This window comes from Cupressus sempervirens, chromosome 3 (assembly GCF_028749045.1).
Source record: "Cupressus sempervirens isolate cs-2001-9-10 chromosome 3, ASM2874904v1, whole genome shotgun sequence".
In the NCBI taxonomy this organism is placed as follows: domain Eukaryota; kingdom Viridiplantae; phylum Streptophyta; class Pinopsida; order Cupressales; family Cupressaceae; genus Cupressus; species Cupressus sempervirens.
The window spans coordinates 987917671-987937330 of NC_143120.1; the positions used below are offsets into that span (position 1 = coordinate 987917671).

General features: G+C 36.1%; 1 protein-coding gene across 3 annotated transcripts in view; it reads left to right on the top strand.

The window, feature by feature from the left end:
- Positions 1-6835: 6835 nt before the first annotated feature.
- Positions 6836-19660, top strand: part of LOC149570069 (uncharacterized) — a 54306-nt gene continuing 41481 nt past the window's right edge. Inside the window, exons 1-3 of one of the 3 annotated variants that reach the window (XM_089822712.1) lie at positions 6836-7689; positions 9849-9890; positions 10000-10066. In XM_089822712.1, coding sequence (XP_089678838.1) covers positions 10057-10066 — 10 coding nt within the window. In that variant the 5' untranslated portion in view covers positions 6836-7689; positions 9849-9890; positions 10000-10056. Of the gene's footprint in view, positions 7690-8065; positions 8414-9848; positions 9891-9999; positions 10067-19660 lie in introns of those variants that run through there. The other 2 variants (XM_089822711.1, XM_089822713.1) reach the window with 2 other exon arrangements.

Here is a 19660-nt window from a genome sequence, read left to right on the forward strand (position 1 = left end):
AATTTTGTTTTCAAGATCCTTGTTTCATAGCATGTGGAAATGTGCTCTTGCGGCTATTGCATGGACTTTACGGTGGGAGCGTAGTAGACACATTTTTAGACATGAATGCTCTTGTTTAAGCCATGTTCTTAGTTGTCTTAAGACCCATATTGTTGAGATGGTGAATACTAACTTGATTAACAACATATGCAACCATTATTTTTCTTCTTGGGATGGAAAAATGTTGAAATGCTGGAAAAGGCCGAACATCCTAATGAATACAATTCCTAATACTAATGGGCACCAAGTTGTTGATAGAGCTGCAATATGTGATTTGGTAAGTAGGGAAAAACATGGGTGATTTTGTATTCAGTTTATATGCCCATTCTGTTGTGTTGCTGGTTGGTTTAATGTTTGTAGCCGAAAGATTTGATGGATGTGTTCCCTAGGAGCTTATGGCTGTTCTGGGGAATTCTTATATGGCTAATCTTACATTTGAATGTGGCCTTGTTCAAGTTTTCTTTTATTGTATCTAAATGATGATATAGGGTTTTCTTGCTAGTTCTTTCCTTATGGAGTTCTCGAACTAGCTTTTTTTATTAATAAATAATTATCCAGTGGCCCCACCCACTTTTGCTTAAATTTTATTTTACCCCAAATAATAATAAAGTAGGAAAATACTCATTATAGGTAAATCTCAATTCAAAGTACTAAAATAAACACATATATATCAAAATTTGCATATAGGCCATTGCAAGCTTGAGTCTGTATCTTCCATTATCACCAAAGGTTGTAAAGCTAATTTTTTAAAGGGGTTGAATATAAACATACTTATTTCGCATCCAAAAACCTCCTTAAGATATGTTTAATTATTGTTAGTCCTTACATGTCATTAGACAAAAAAGTTCACAAATCAATGACTTGCAAAAGTTTGGAAATAGACAAATCAAAACTACTTCATAATCCGAGTCATTCCTTTACTACTTGAAATATATCTTGAGCCACTTAGGATAAACTTGTAAAGAATTCTCAATGTTGGTGTAAATAAGTATTTACTATTTACACTTACTTAAGTTTACTTAGGTCAATGCATTATTTTAATATTTATTTATTAGTCACCTAGGAGTATGCGTACTCTTGTGAGTTGTCATGTTGACAACACAGGAGTTTGCACCTCTTTTATGCACATGGTGTCTACAACATCTTCACTTGAGATACACTTCATCATTCTTATCCTATCATCTAGAATGATGGATAAGACATGTGCTTAGTTGTCATCCTTATCTTATCTCCTGGTTCCTTTTAGAGACATTCTAGGTGCTTCCTAAGAGGCCTTTTATATATAGGCACTCCTAGTGTGTTTGTACATACAATACAGAGCAATGTATGAGGACATACTCTGATATATTGATCATACTCCTTTTTGGTCTATAGTTGTGCTTGTGTTTGAGTTCTACGATCTTGGGTGAATTTTTCCCTAAGCTAAATTCTTACATGGTGTCAGAGCAATACCAAATTCTTACATGGTATCAAAGCTCTTGGAGATTCTCTCTTCATATAGTTGTTTGAGACCATTGTTGTGTTTACACCTCGGCTCGAATCCAGAGTATTGCAGAAATTGGGAGCGTCTAGAGCCAGATCTAACCTTGCCATTGGGTTCATAATGTTGATTCGGTGAGAATCAGCTATAAATTCGGCTACCCTAGCCCAAAGTTGATCGTGAGGCAATTATTATTTGCAAATTGACACTCGGAGGCACCGATTTGCAACCCAGGTATGGTCATTTTGTAGATCTAATTAATTTTATTCGGATCTGTAATATATTTTTCTCTGCATTTTTTCAGAATTGCTTCAAATTTTTTTAGGCCAAGCGGCCTTGCAGAGATTTTTTTTTGCACAGGAACTGGGTAGTTGTACCCTAGCCTCGTATAGGGAATATTTGGCAGAATATTCCATCCATTTTTGGTGAGCTATTCAACAAATTTCGACAGTCTATCCACATACCTTTCAGTATTTAATCGAGATCGGACATAGTATTCCAACGGTTCCTCCTACCCACTAGTAGTCAGATAACCCACCACAAACTGGTGAAAAATAATAAGAGTCGGCAGTCTTTGGTTTATGCAAGCAGGCTGTTCCTTTTATGCCCTTTGGTGTTTGTAGAACCCACGAATGTGGGATTATTTTAAAAAATTTGGGGTAAAAAACAATGTTCTCAGTGCAGAAAATCATTTTTGACAACACATTAATAGTCCCAGTGCCCAGTCTGCATTTCGATGCCTGTCTTAAGGTTTCCAGTTCTCGGCCAGCAAAATTTCATTCTGGTGCTCAGAAAATAAATACTGGTGCCTGTTGTTTAAATGTTGTTGCCCGTCTACATTTTTAGGCAAGGAGTGCCCGCGACACACCATGACAGGCTCCCTACTCCACGTGGAGTACTATCAGTGCAGTGCCTACATCTGTAATCCTTGTCAGAGATTTTCAAACAAGCCGACAGGTTAGTAGCCACGCGGACCTTGCCACCTCACCCGACTGCAGTTTGAGTACAATGCTGATTGGACACGTGTCAGTACATGTAGACTGCCACAAGGACTGCCAACAAGGAGCCACATCACACTTTTTTGTATTTTTCCATATGGGTGACATCATCCAGCCATATGACTGTAGGCTACGTGAGCCTGCCACGTCACCCAGGCAATTTGTTCACTGATATCAGGCAGACACGATGTTAAATTTGGCGACCATTTGGCCATCATTTCCAGGCATTTTATAACTACTACGATGACCATTTGACCATAAAATTTAAGCTAGTAGTTTTCTTCCAGACCCCTCTTCAAATTGATTTTTGATTTGGTAGCCTGACTTTGAGAGCCCATAACTTGGTCATATAGACACCAAATCAGGTGCAATTTTTTTAAAAAATTTTGGGTAGAATTTTCTGAACTCTTCATTAGTGCTGCTCTTTCATTGTTTTGGTGTAAGGATTTTTTAGAAATTGCATCTTTTGGTGACTTTACCTGTCCAATCTTGCATTTTGCAACTTGAAACGACTGTACGGGCTCATTTGGACACATTTTTAGGTTCCATTTTTTTGAAAGTGTATTATTTTTTGTCTGCTTTTTAGATTTGTAGTTAGATTTTAGGCTTGTGTGGACAAAAATATCACTTTCAACATTAGGGCCTTTTCTGCATTGTATTGCTTTTCAAAATTGTTATATATCTAAGTTATAGTGCTTTGTTCCAGATTTAGGCCTCAAAAGGCAATTGTAACCAACAAAATTAGAAGTTCATCTTGTACATTTTGACAAGTGGCCTATTATACACACACCACCTATAAAGCACCAAATCTCACATTAGGGGGGGTTCTTTAATTCTTTGGGGGTTCATTGATTAATCTCATGGAGTCTTGTCAGATATGTCAGTCTAGTATTAAACCATAGTTGACAATAAGGAACTATTACAAATGAAGTACTTTTATACTTGATCATCTAAGAGACCATCAAGAATTGCTTCCTTATCTCTATTCATTGCCACCACATTTCAATTGGACACATCTTGTGCACCTTCATTGCTTTCTATATAACAGTATGAGTAAGGAATCTTTTGCTCCTCTTAGAATGACAAGTTTTCTTCATGATATTTGGATGTCTATTTGGGAAGCATATGGAGATCCATGTGTTCCTCCGTCTCTAGAGGACATTCTACATCCAGTCACTCCAGCTATGGTTTCTTCAACTCTAGATTTGATCACACCTCCAGATGCTCCTATTGCTCCTATTAATCTTGTTTTAGTCATAGATGCTTCAGATTTAGTGCAGCAGGACTTTTTATGTCTTCCTACTTTACCTTCATGCGATGACTTCCTACCATACATTGCACAACTGTTTATGGAGTTTCACATTGAAGATGTGGGAGACATCCTAGATGATATTCATCTTCTTTTTGAGGTGAATTCTTTTGCCACAGTGATTGATTCATGTACTTCAACACAGTTGGGTACACTTTGTCTTCTAGTTCCAACCTTAGGTGATGACTTCTTGACTAACATTTCAGGTTTGTTTGTGGAGTCACACAACAAATTTGGAGGACTTCTTTGATGATATTTAGCTTCTCTTTGCTCAGGACGATCCTTCTACAGTTGTTGCGAGGGCCCACTTTGACCCTCATGTCCATTCTCTACATGATCAATCTTCACCGATTGGCGTGATTGTGGATACTTATGTACAAAAATTATCAGAGGTCTCTTTGTTATTTGAGAAGACTGTTGGTTTCTTGAAATAGGTTCTACAGCAATCCTTGCTAGATCTGCACTTCTTCTTAGCAGCATTGGAAGGAGCCATCATCACTATCAACATAGGGACACTTGAGTAGGTTTTAGAGACACCGTTCATCATAGAGATTCTTTCTCCATATAGGGGAAGCATCTCACAGGTACCCTTGCCATTGTTTCTTCCAAAGGGGAGGAACATCATTCAATGGTCATGGATCAACTTCTATATTGGAGTATTTCTCACTGGTTGACACACTACCTTTAGGGGGAGGACTACCTCGTCTCCTTCTTCTCCTTTTTGGGGGGGGACTTTTTCCTCTTAAGGGGTTTTGTCCTTCTCATTCTCTCTTATATATACTTGATGTATATTGTAATGGGGGGGTCTTGATTACTCCATCCATCCATGCATCCTGTTTTTATCTCTCTTTTTAGGGGAGGGTTTTTCCCATGAGGTTTTCCCTCTTTCTTCGCTTCATGAGAGATTGCATTGAATTTTCATTATGTACATGGGTACCTAACATGGCCTAGTAGCCAAGACCCATCATGCATTTCATCCTAGATTATGTGAACTTAAGTGCATTCCCCTAAATTGCACTTAAGGGGGGGGTGTTGGTGTAAATAAGTATTTACTATTTACACTTACTTAAGTTTACTTATGTTAATGCATTATTTTAATATTTATTTATTAGTCACCTAGGAGTATGCGTACTCTTGTGAGTTTTCATGTTGACGACACATGCGTTTGCACCTCTTTTATACACATGGTGTCTACAACACAAGAGTTAGCACACTAATTAAGCACATGGTGTCTACAACATCTCCACTTAAGATACACCTCATCATTCTTATCCTATCATCTATAATGATGGATAAGATGTGTGCTTAGTTGTCATGCTTATCTTATCTCCTGGTTCCTTCTAGAGACATTCTAGGTGCTTCCTGAGAGGCCTTTATATACAGACACTCCTAGTGTGTTTGTACATACAGTATAGAACAATGTATGAGGACATACTTTGATATATTGATCATACTCCTTTTTGGTCTATAGTTGTGCTTGTGTTCGAGTTCTATGATCTTGGGTGAATTTTGCCCTAAGGCAAATTCTTACATGGTATCAGAGCAATACCAAATTCTTACATGGTATTAGAGCAATACCAAATTCTTACACTCAATTTGTGTACAAGTTCAAGACAATACCAAGGACCTTAATTTTAAGTGCTAAGGTTGATTTTGTACTTGTAAAAGTATCCACATCCCATTATCAATTCGAGAGTAAAGTATGCATCTTCACATTTAATTTTTGAAAACAACACTTTAACTATCACTTCACAACTCCTTATCTAAATCTAATAAGAACAATTGATTATTGTTAACATTTATTTGTCTTAAACTTACAATTAAAATAAATAAATAAATAAATTAGATAAAAATAAACCCCACCATTAAAATCAAAGAAGCATACAAAATATTTTATATAAAAGCATCTAACATATTCTCAACTTAAGCTATACTACATGCATGATATAGTAATATTAACCACAATACATATCTATTAATTAAAGTCATCCTAAAATGTTCACTTATTTTTTACATTTTAATTTATAATTAATTTAAACATAATAAATTTGAAAAAAAAGATATTCGATCCATTAAGTTTTAAGTAGATTTTTGCTTATTAGATAGATTTTTTTAATCAACATAAAAGTTAAAATAATAAAATTAAAATCTCTTAGTCTCAAAAATTTAAAAGGCTCAATAATAAACTTAAAATCACTTAAAATAATAAATAAACTCTACCATAAAATGTAGAAAGACAAAGAGAAGGAGAAGAGAGGCAAGACGATAAGAGAGAAGAAGGCAAAATGCACCAAATACAAGAAAAAAGAAAGAAAGAAAAAAGACAATTTTTTTTCTCCTTTCGACTCATGAAAATATAGTGATCTTTTGTCAATTGTTTTTGTTCTTTTTCATGAAGAATCGGTGGGGCAAACTCTATGACGATACCCTCCCCTAGTGGTATCCTCTTGCACTAGTTTTGCTTTATTCATGATATCACCTCAGAGCCACTAGTATATGGAGTGAACTCTATAACTATACCCTTCAAAGTATATGACCATACCCTCCCTATCAGTACCTTTTCACCACTAATAACTCCTCTTATTATTACATGCTTTCCAATTCACCTTGTATTTTTATATAATATATAAGGAAGTCAAACACCATTACTCATTCATTCCAAAAAAAAATCCTAAATTTTTTTAAATTAAATAATATTAAATATAATAATATTAAGATGGAATACATCCGTATCCTTAAATACCATCTCTCCCTTTCTTATTCTCCTCCATTTATATTTTGTAGTCACCGATCACCTCAAATCATCTCTCTCCCTTTTTCATTCTCCTATTTATGTTTTATAATTACCCCAAAGAATAATTAATTTATAGTTGATAATAACCCCAAAAAAAACAATATTTATAGATCGATCAATTTGTATTTTTTAATTGCAGTAAGTCGTTTTATAATAATAATAATAATAATAATATAATACAAGAAAATAAAGACAGGTGCATTGAAAAGGATCGGGAAAAACAATAAACAGATTCTACCGTTGAAACCAAAGAACTGGAAGAAATCTCATACAGAAGCACCAAATATAATTTAGAGTTAAATTATGTTAAATCGATGATTCTCTGCGTTCATTTATTTTAAATGATTATTTCATCATAGATCTTGGATTCTTCATCGGATTCAAAAGTGCAATTCCAAATTTTGGGTTTTAAGTACCCAGCTGGAGTCATTAACTCCCTGTCATCCATTCTATTTATAGAAAAAATAAAACAAAAACATAGTCACCTGTAGTCAATGCAAAATGCTTTACCCACCTGCCCCTTGCTCAGCTTCTCACATAAATGATTGTCGGTATTCACGTTGCTTATCACAGAATTTGGTGCCACTCTGCAAATTTTTAGTTGGTTGACTTAAATGATTCATACCTACTATTTTAAATCCACGGAGTATGTCGAATCGCCGATCATCCTCATCACCACCTTATTTTGGGTAAACTGTTATTTTCATCCTAATTATACTGTTTTCATCATTTGGGTGCAATTCATTTTCCTCGTAATCAGCTGGGTCTTACCTAATTCATGGGGATGTGAAAAAAACAGCGTGGAATTTATTTATTTCCCGAGGTGTCTGAAAAGTTAAAACCTTATTTACGACCTTTATTTTGGATCATGAACTAATAGTAGTAGTTACTTCTGTGATGGGAATAACTACCGCTGGTATCAGTAATCACTATGTCATTTCATGCTATTCCAAGTGGGTTTTGCCAAAACTTTGCAGAGCATTTGGTTTTGGGTTTTGTCAAATGGTAGAAATTTTAGTTTTGGCTGTTTCTAATAAGTTGGAAGACAGTGGAAGACTTTGCAGGAGAGGTAAGGGAAACATATCATGTCCTTGTTTTTTCTGCCATGTTCTCTACTCTATTCCATTACAATATTTTTGGTGACATCTTATTTCTATGCTCTGACTCAGAATCCATTTTAAAGTTTTCTTGTTTCTGGAATCTATCATTTGTCGTGTTATATGTACTGGATTGTGTATCCGTACTTTATTTTCAAGCTGTCATTTCAGTTGTGTATGTAAATGGGAGGCACGAAGGGTATTTTGATTACTCCACTTAATTTTTTTTGTTATTGCTGTTCATCATTGTGATCATGATTCACTATTCAGTAGACGAGATTAATGGCCGAGGGTCAACTTTTTAACACCTAAATTATTAAATATGTGTAATGTGTATGTACTTTCGACCTAAGGCGCACACTTAAACCCTTGTGTAGCCTAATACATTCTGATGCTCTTTAGGACGGGCTTAACATTTTGTGCCAAGTTTTTTGAACAATAGTTTATTCAACCGTCACTCAGATTTGAACATTTCATTAAAATGGGGTTGGAGAAAGGAAAACTCCTTGATCATGGTTAGACGGCCAATGGGAAAAAGTTTATTGTTGTCTGAGAATCTTGTGGTAGAAATTGAAAACATACGAAAAAATTGATGCGTTAAGACGCTATGTAGTGGAAGTTTGCTGCTTGCCGAATCTATTCAATTTTGTTATGACAAATTTCAGTTGGCAATCGATGAATATAAAGCCAGATGGTGTAAGTGATGACCTGAGGTTTCTATTACAATAGCATTATCTTTTTGTTTTCTCGGTCAGGATCTTGACTTTTCTTACCTTGGGAGACTCCATTTTGAGGTCCTCTTAGAACTTGGCAATAAATTTCAGCAAGTGATGTGAGAAAAAGTTTTCTTTCGATTTCTGACAATTCTGTATGTTTTGCTTTGCTTGATCAAGTCTATATCGGCCGAGGCTTAAAAATGTTTTCCTAGAATTGTTAGAAATGGATTGTGAAAAATGTTATACTAGATGAACTACCCAAATGGCTCAACCACCTAATATCTCATTCAGAGACCATGGTAACATTGCCAAAAAACTGCAACAAGGTCCCTACAATGTGCTAGAGATTATGACATTTTTTAGAGAAATTTAATTGAAATGTACTTAAAAACTGCTTTTTGATTAATGTGAAATTCTAATTTAATGCTTCCTCAGCTCAAAAGTTGTTATTGCTTGCTAGTAATTTCCTTTTCTTTTGGAGAACAATGAGATGAAAGTAGTTTGTGCACTCATTTTCATCATCTGGCAGTAATTTTTGAGCTGTTATTTCTAGCTTACTCAAATTCATCCAATTATTCCTTGCATCACAAATTTTTATTTTCTTAGGATGGCGTTCCTAGAAGAGGAGGATTGCTGCTTCTGCCTTTCATGTGCGGAATGCCCAATCCTGCTCTCGTGTGTGGAATGCTCCCTGAAAATTAAAAAATAGGAATAAATGGAATCTTGGACTTCAAAACTGTATTACCTTTAGGCTTTTTAAATATAAGAGACTTTGAGCAGCCGCTGGAGAAGTGGGCTTGGAGTTTTTGCACCTGCATCAACACTTTTCCTGCCATGGAGACACATATATTTTCATCAAAAGTTTCAAAGCTTCCCTCCATATAATTTTCAAGTGCTAAACTTTCTCTGCAGTAAAATTTAGGAATGGCATGGGAATGATCAATTGCGAAAAGGCTCCTAAATTTTTTCAATTACGTTTTGAGAAGTTTGGAAGAGCCCTCTACATTTGATCATTGAGAAGTTTAATAATACAGCTTTTAAAATGTGCCAGGCAACTCAGCCGTAATGCTAATCCTCCTCTCTTCATTTTGTTTTTCTCTTTATGTATCTTATGTGGGGGATATTCATCCTATGTTATAGGGGTTGAAATGGTTTACAGTGACTGGTATTTAGTTGAGTGGGAGCATTACTAATGGATTATCTATATCCGTGTAGTGTCAGATTTTCTCTTAAGTAATATCTCTAGAATAAACTCTGTTTTGCTGATTGTAGCTGCTGAGATGCACATCATAGTTGTGCACTGAAGCTTTTAGCCTTTAGGAGGTCTTTTGCATAAAAATATTGTTTAAATGAATTATATTGTGATGGCATGTGTCCATTCTCTCATCTGCTTTAAATGACTTGTCTCTTTGCAGATATGATCATAATGTGCGTGTATTGTTGAAATTCTTGAAATGGTATGTTTTGTTTTGGGTACACTTATTTTTTTTTATGAGTGCAAGCTGAAATTATAAATACATTTCTACAGTGTAATGGATTCAAATAAACCCTTAGTGTACACTGCAGGTACTGGAGTGAAAGGAGACGGAATTATAATGTTGTAAATTTTGTACTACTGCAGACATGAGAATTAGTGAGTCTTCTACGTTTTCTGGCATTAACATCTTTTTTTTGTGTGTTTTGCTTGATCTTTATCTTTTCATCATATTAACAAGTATTTTTATTAGATACAAAGAAATTATAATGGTTCCTTTAGTTAAAAAGATTCATGCAGTGTGTCTAATTTTTCCTCAGTATTAGTGAAGTAATGCGCACTCAAGTTAAATGGACTAATATGTCATAGCAAGTATATGCTAGTAGAACACCAAGCTCAACATCAAGAGTATTAGGGACTGTAGGACGCCTGTGTTAAAAAAAGGAGCTGAAATGGTAAATATTTCCTGTACACCAACCATTTTGATCAGCAAAAATCATGGAAACTCACCATGTGTTTGTACCAAGAATTATGACCAGTAGGATCCAGTATCATCTGGAAACTAGGGAAGATATCTTTGGAAATAATAGGAATGTGGAAACGGTATTTCTGTGTGAAACATGAGCTTGTTCCTATATGTATTATAAAGTAATGATATGAAGTTTAAGACAGGTTCTACGTCAACTGTAGAAATAGTTGAAATGGAATATCCACATGAAACAGAAGTTTGGTTCTAGTAATAATAGTTAATTTGAAGTTTTAAACAAGTTCTACAGCAGCTACACACACACACACACACACACACACACACTCTTCCATCTTTATTTGTCTATAAACCTGATATTAACTCATAAGCAACCACTTGCCCTTGATGATTTTGATAGGTTTACTTTTATCATGAGCCTTATTGCTATTCAGGTATACCTTTTTCAGGATGAAGCTGCATGCTACCCTCTCATCTATGTCAGAGTTGCTCCATATTTCGAGCCCTTTCTAAAGAAGTCGTATCATTCTTATTTTGTTTTCATAACAATGCAATTCTTTACGTAATTTCCTACGTTTTGCAATATATGATCGTGAACATCTTAATATTTATAGCATTTCTCAGATATATTGTTTTCAGTACAGTCGTATTTTTAATCTTACATATCTACATACCGTTATTTTACAACTTGGAGCCACTGTGCTTTGTATACGTATAGGATGATGAAATCATTTTCTTGTCAATATCTTGATGATGGGGTTGAGCACATGTCTCATCCACATCTTTAGGCTTTGTAAGCAACATTGGTCTTTGTGGAGGACTACGCAGCCTTCCAGTATCCTTCATCTTGATGACATAATCTTGCAATTCTTTGCCTTAAGTTCATGACAAGTAAGATAGAATTGCTAATCAACTCCTTAAACTTGTTCTGAATAGAAACTGGTGGTAATTTTTTTAAAGACATGGAATGATCACAACTGTTAAACCAAGAGAGCGCATGACTAGTCAATCACATTGGGAAAAGGAAATTTGCTTTTCTTCTCTATTATTATATGGACCGTAGTATGGTTCAAGTTAGAGTATTGAATTGTAAGAATTTGGCTTAGGCCAGAATTCACCCAAGACCAAGGAACTCAAACACAAGCACAACAGTAGACTAATAGAGAGAGTATGATTAGAATGATGATATTCATTCAATAAGCCATACAATCATATCAAGAGTACACTAGAAGTGCCTGTATATAAAGGCCTCTGGAGAGCTTCTAGAATGCATAGAAGTCAGCACTATGATAAGTCATACAACTAGACACATGTCCACTAGATATGGGTTATCCTCCATTGAGTACAGGATTAAGTGCGATGATGTGAGGATAAGCCTACAATGGTGTAGCACGCAAATCAGTGGTGTAGACAACATGTGCGAAATTAGGAGTGCGAATAACTATGTTGTCAACATGACAATTCAGTGAATGATGCAAACTCTAGTGTTGTAGACACCATGTGCATAATTAGAGTTGTGCACTTCTATGAGAGTACACAAACTCCTAAGTGTCTCACCTAAATAAATAATAAAATAATGTAAAATAATTAAATAATGCATTAACCTAAGTAAACTTAAGTAAGTGTAATAAGTAAATACTTATTTACACCAACATGAATGGTCAAGTTTAACACTAGTAAACTTCTACCTTGACTCTTCTTTGAAAGACAGTTGATTTGGGTGGTGTTTGATTGCTGCAGGCTGCTTCTTATAGCCTTGAGGTTGCTTAGCCTTGAGGTTGCTCTTTTCTAAATTCTTCACTCATTTTGGAATCTGTATGGAAATCCCTAGCTTACCCATGAGAGTCTTTATGATCATCTCCAAACTTTCAAGCTGCCACATAAAGTAGGATGCTTGCAACATCCTCTTCTAACCTGGTGAATTTTGCTTCAGCATCATGGAGTTTTCTTTTTTTCCATGAGCTATGCTTATAATTTCCTTATCCCACTTCCTTGCAAGTTTCTCTTGCTGTGAAGGAACAAATTGATTTTCTCTTTTTGCCTAGCTAATTTAGTCACATGCTCCATTTCACCAAACAGTGATAACACAAGAAAAGCACACATAATAAGGATCACAATTGCTCCAGTGCAAATCTGATTGGTGATTAACATGTGTATTCTATCGGATTTGCCAACACAAACCTGATATTATGCATAAGCAACTTAGCTGATCATATATGTTATCCTCTTAATGACTTGCTTAAGAAAACAAAAAATTGTGCTATGCAATGAGTTGCTTAAATGCCACAAATTATTGTAGGTGGTTTCATGCTTGAGAAAAAATAAATAGGGAACTGAAACATTGAGAAGAACTTAACTTATAACACAAGGAATTATGCTGGAGAAACCTTATATGGGATGCCATCTCTTGCAACTTTACAAGCCATTTTGCCTTCGCAGGGCTTCCAAGATCATCAACAACACATAGACTGTGTTCATACTGCTTGCTGTTTTATTTGAAATGTGAACTCTGAGATTTGTGGCTTAGTTAGCTGAACTTAACTTTCTCAATCCATTTGGATCAGGGCATGTGTTGTTGGATTATTTTCCTATCCTATAATTTAGATCTAAATTAATCTAATTACTAATAATAGTGGCAGTACCTATTTGCTTTATTACTAATTGTGCCTCCTCTTTGTTGATTTCAACAACTATAATAATTCACTCGACATGTGCATGGCAAGCTATGCATGCCAGCTGTGAATATAAATTTGTTGGAACTTCTCGTGTTTTGTCGAGCAATCCTTTCTAGCATCAGCATGTCTGTTAGTGCACATTTGATGCATGCATTTTGGGCTTTAAAAGTGCCAATAATGGCTGTGCACCATCATTCTAGCAAAACAACAAACATATTGTTGGCTTACAAGAAATATGTATGTTGGCTTGCAGCAAAATATTTGGTTCTTGAAGAGTACCTCGAGGAATCTACATCAGCTGTGGCGCCTATATTACGAAATAATTGGTAAAATACTTGCTTGTTATTAACAGAGATCGAGAGGTCAATATATGCAAAAGAATAAAACGATATTTCTTTCGAAAACAATCGTAAAGAATAGAAACATTCTATTTTAGCTAAAAGAAAGCTAAAGAAAGCTAACAGACAACTACATATTAACTAACATTAAAAACATTCTATTATTTACAATAGATTACAAATAGATAACCATTAATTAATAATAGAAGCTTATCTATTATTTTAATACCGTTCTTTAATGGTTAATCTATCCACAACACCAAACTGTCCTCTGAATTTAACAAACTTATCAGGAACATACTGCGAGTTTATTGTCCCGTCTTCAACGAACTGTCGTATATAGTGACAATGAACATCCACATGCTTGGTTCATTCATGAAAGACTGGATTCCGTGCTAATTTGATAACGCCTTCATTATCAACAAAGTGGTCGGTCCTGCTGGTGACATCTGCATATCCTCAAGCATCCGATGAAGTCAAACAACTTCACAACCAGCTTTGATCGTCCCTCTGTATTCGGCCTCTATAGAGGAGAGAGAAACTACCTTTTGCTTCTTATTGGTCCATGTGATGACACCGGATCCCAAACTGAACACATCTAAAAGTTGACTTTTTATCATCGATAGAGCCTATCCAATCTGAATCTATGAACCCACTGAGTCTAGGATTAGAATTTCGAGAGTAAAGAAGTCCAAAATCTGTAGTGCCCTTCACATAATGAAGCAGACGCTTTGCTGCCGTCTAATGATCAGCCTTAGGAGCTGTTATAAAACATGAGATGTAGCTAACTGCGAAGCTGATATTAGGCCTAGTAATAGAGAGCTTGATGAGGGTTCCTACTAGTTGCCTGTATATAGTATCATCAACGGGAGGAGAATTAGACTTGGCTCATAACTTGAGATCTTTCTCCATGGGTGTAGATGCAGGCTTGCAATCCTGCATACGAAATTTGTTTATAAGAGCCATGGCTAGTCATATCAAAAGATTGGCATAAAATTTGTTTGATTCCTTGAATCAAAGATGCCGAACTTCTAGTGATGATCAAATCATCCACATAAATAACCAGAAGGATGATGTCATTGTCAGTAGTCTTGATGTAAAAATTTGAGTCTGAAGAACTCCTTTGAAGCCTTAATCATTGAGGTACTTATCGATTTTCATGTACCATGCCCTAGGGGCTTGCTTCAAGCTATAGAGAGCTTTCGCCAATCTGAGAATTTGATGGTCTTTACTAGCAACCTTGAAACCAGGAGGTTGTGTTATGTAGACCTCTTCGTGGAGATTACCATTTAGGAAAGCACTCTTGACGTCCATTTGATGGACCTTCTAGCCAAACTGTGTTGCCATGGCTAGGACTAATTTGATTGTGCTCATCTTTGCAGTAGGGGTGAAGGTCTCCTCATAATCGATACCCTGATGTTGAGAAAAACCCTTTGCACCTAAAACTCGTATTTGATTTTGTAAACCCATTTGCAGCCAATGGGTTTCTTCCTTGGTGGAAGATCAGAAACGACTCAAGTGTTATTCTTTAGCAGGCTTTGGTGTTCAAATGTCATGGCTTGTTCTCACTCTGGAATTCCTTTATCCTCAGAATATGTATGAGATTCAAATGCATTGTGACTGTTGGCCATAAGAGCAAAGTTAACAAACTTTTTAGGTTTTCTCTTTCTTCGAGTAGTTCTCCCATCAATAAGCTCCTCATCGCGAAGATTACCAAGTGTCTTAGCCCACCACTTAGGCCGGAGAGGAGAATGACCAACATTAGTATTAGGAGATGCTTTACGATCAGTTCCTCATTTGAAGAATCTGGATCAAACTCAGGTGAAGCATCTACAAATCTGGGTGATCTTGCAGGAGAAGTTGGAGGTGTCTATACAAGGATCATTGGTATGACTGGAGCCGAAGGAACTATCGGAGCCCTCCCATTAGGTGGACCTAATGGAAGTCTAACTCCCAAATCATGAGCCTTCATAGGCTGGTCTGTTGGATCAGGAACAAGAGAAGTAGGCATGAATGGTCCTCGCTACTCATCAAAGGCTACATCGTGACTGGTATAGGAGACGAGATGTCTCAGTGTTGATCAAGAGGTAGGCTTTGTGAAGACTACTGTATCCAACAAGCATGAGTTTTTGACTCTTGGCATCCAACTCGGTGCAGGACGCATTAGGGATCCAAACAAAAGGAAGGGAGTTGAATACTTTTCAGGTGACTGATTCTGGGCTTGTGACTTGATAAGGCCTCTTCTGGAGTCTTACCTTTGACCGCCACTATGGGTGATCGGTTTAAAAGATAAACTGCAATGTTGACTTCTTCTGCCCAAAATTTTGTCGGAACATGTTTGTGTTCAAGAACGGAGCGAGCCATCTTGGTGATTGTTTAGTTCCGACGTTCAACTACACTGTTTTGTTGTGGTGTGTGGGGTGTAGTTAACTGGTGTTTGATGCCATTAGTATCCAAGAAGCTAGAGAATTTATTAGAACAAAATTCTCTCCCCTCCCATTGTTTGACCTAAGAGTAATAATAGATTTCCCACACTTTGTTTCAACTTAAGGTTTAAACTTCTGAAAGACAGGAAATGCATTTGATATCGTTTTAAGAAAATATACCCACATTTTTCTACTGAAATCATCAACAAACATTTAAAAATACTTGGACCTAAGAATAGAAGGATTGGCCACGGGGTCGCATATATCGGTATAAACAAGCTGAAGTACCTGAGAAGCTCGCCATGAATTGCCACTAGTGAAAGGTGTGCAATGTTGCTTCCCAGCCTGACATGCATCACAAACACCAAGCTGTTGAGTTTGAATCTCTGGCAAATTGAGGACAAGCTCTTCCCAAGCAAGGTGACGGAGATGATGCACATTTAAGTGCCTATACCGTTGATGCCAAAGTGTGCTAACAGAAGATCGCCGATTAGCCATAACTAAGGCTTGAGAATCACTAGAATCAGTAAGTCGGAAAAAACAATGATCCTCAAGACCCACTACAACAATAGACTGAGTCGCCCTATCAGTGATGGTACACTGATGCGAATTGAATGTGGCATCCAACTGTGGAGAATGTTGCAACAATTGATTGACTGAGAGTAGATTTAGTTCCATCCATGGAACGTACTACACATCGAGGAAAATGAGATTCCTCCCAACAGACTGAATCTAAATGTTGCCTTTGCTGACAACTTTGTACTCTTCTCTATCACCAAAACTAACAGAATCTAAATAAGGTTGGTAATCAATGAACTAGTCTTTGTAGTGGGTGAAGTGACGAGAAGCACCTTAATCAATGTACCAGGTAGACAACTTCCCATGATTTGTAGGTCTTTTAGCCATGAAGGCGTAAAAGGTAGATTTCGTCTGTTCAATGTGCTCTGCATTGTTTGCTTTGGGTTGCGAACTTGATTGCTTAGATTTGGGTAGCTAAGCGTTTCCAACATTCAACCATCATGTGACCAAACTTGTGGCAATAGTTGTATTGAATGTTCTTCCGGGAGCCTTCTAAATCTGGAGCAGAGGCTTTTTGTTGAGAAGACTGTTGAGACTTTCCTTTATCCTTCTGCAAGAACTTAGCAGCAAAGGCTTGCTTTGAGGAGGTGGAGCTGGAATTGCTACCGAACTATTGTTTCCACCGATCTTGCTGAAGCAGAAGTGTGCAGAGATCTATGAATTTCAAATCAACACCAGAAGAAGTGATGTTGAGAATCTCGATAATATGCTTAGAGGACTTGGGTAAACTCTTGAGAGTAATGTCCTCTTCTCCATCTTGTGACCAATGGCAAGCAACTGATCACAGATTTCTTGAATCCTATTCAGGTGAGCCTAGAGCGATGTTCGCTCATCCATGATAACAGAAAACAGAGTGTTCTTTAAGAAGAAAGCTTTGCTTTTGTCATAAGTCTCATGAAGATGTTTGAGATGTGCCTATATCTTAGCAATTGTCTTGCTAGATGGAATCTGAGAGAGCTGATCATCAGCTACGAATAATTTGAGAAGCATCACCGCCTCTCAATTATTTAGATCCTATGTATCTTGATCAGTACGAGGGGTGGTCGGACGCTGTGTAACACTTAAAACAATCTGATCAATATTCTAATATTAAAAAATTGCTATTATCCGTTGCTTCCAAGTGCCATAATTTCAACCATTGAATTTTGATTTGTTCTCAAGGAAAATATTAGTCAAAGATGCCATAGCACGTTTTCCAATGAAAAAGTGTGAAAATCTGTGAAGGCATGTACATTGAGGCAAAATAAACGGAAGACCTAGAAAATTTGAAGGGGTACCTAGAAGAGAGCTTGGAAAACCTAGAAAGAATATGTTGTCAATTTTGGATCCGCTAGTTCAAAAATTGAAGCACCTAGGAAAAAATAGATGATAACCCTGCTGAGATCTCAAAAAACCCATCAAGAATCTATACGTATTTTTTGATCCAGTACAGAAAATTAGGTTTTTGAAAAAAAATGGCCTGCTGCAAAAAAAAGCCACAAAAAATGGCCTTTCAGCAGTTGCAGAAAAATGGCCATAAGAAGCAGATATCATAGAAAATAATTTCGAAAAATATTGCTCTAATAATTTTGAACAACAAATTATAATGTTTTTCAAAAAAATATAGAGAATTGGCTTTGTTACATATTACGAAGTAATTGGTAAAGTACTTGCTTGTTATTAACAAAGACCGAGAGGTCAATATATACAAAAGAATAAAACAATGTTGCCTTAGGAAATGATCGTAAAGAATAGAAACATTCTATTCTAGCTAAAAGAAAGCTAAAGAAAGCTAACATATAACTACAGACTAACTAATATTAGAAACATTCTAATATTTACAATAGATTACAAATTGATAACCATTAACGAATAATAGAAGCTTATCTATTATCGTAATAGCGTATGTGTTTGAGGAATTTGTTATTTTTCTAAGGAACTCAAGCCCTTTTAGAGGCCCACAAGTAGTTTTTAAAAGAGATGATGATTGTATTGGAGATTGCATCAAGCATAACGCTTAGCCCAAGTTAGCTTATCCAGTTATTCTGTCCTAGTCATAAATTTTTGGTCAAAAAGCAAGATGGCTTTTAGCTTATTATGACTAAATACTTTGGAGTATTGTTGGCCCTTTTTGATAGGTTTAGTGATAGTGTTGTGGTAAATGCTATGTAAAAACAATTTACTACTGCATCTTCTTCCTGATCATACCATTGGATATTGATGTCTAGCATAGATGGGCTTGTTGTGGTTTACTAAGCATTTGTGATTCTGGTTTTTATTTAAGCTGGTTGCTTCCACTCCACTTGTAGTGATTGAGTGTAAGTCTTATCATGTTTTTGGCTCGTGAAGTATGCTTTTTCAACAATGCCTTAATAATATTGGTGATTAATATTTCATAGGAACCCTGTGAGAATTTGATTCCATGCTTATTTTCAAGTGAAGTGATGCCTCAACAGTATGGCCTGATCCTCTCATATAATTGCCTTAATGCCATAGTATCTTGTAAGAAAATGATATGTATCATTATCTTTCCTAGTGTTTTTTTGGGCCTTATCATATAATTGCCTTAATGTTATATTATTTTCTCATGAAATGACATTCTTTGTTGTCTCTAGTGTGGCATGGCATTGTGACATGGAAGATGACTAAGAATGTATTTTCTTACATAGAAAAGTAGGTGTCCCATCCCACTGTGGTAGAGATATTTTACCCACATATCAGCATCTTAGAAAACTATGATAAGTTATTATTCTATGACAAATTCTTGTGATAGGTTATGACAGCTTTCTATGACAGGTTTGACAAGTGTTAGTAGGAAAATTGCATGGAGAAAATGGGTGCCTAAATTTGGGTGCATGTTACTGGGCCTAGAAAATGATGTACAAAGTGTCATTCACATGCAATGAGGTGGTTTAAAAATGTGCAACATGGATTGGGATACTCACTTCTTTTCACTTGGTCTAGAAGTTACCTCAATTTGTATTTCTCTTTATATTGCATGTCTTATATGTTGGTTTCAAGAGAGGCGAGAAAAAATATTCTTCGTAGGCTTATGCTGTCAGATTTCCTTTAGAAAAGCAAGATGTAGACTCTATGTAAAGGCCTAGAGCTTGCAAGTGTATTCTAATAGTTTGTTGCAGATTAAAGCATTGGTTCAATGCTTTGGAGTGGGGGATTTTTTTACTGGAAAAAGTTTTCCCTATGTATATTAGGGTTTCTTCTCTCATGTCTATTTTTCTTCTAATCTTCTTCTTTCATGCTCTTGCATTGTT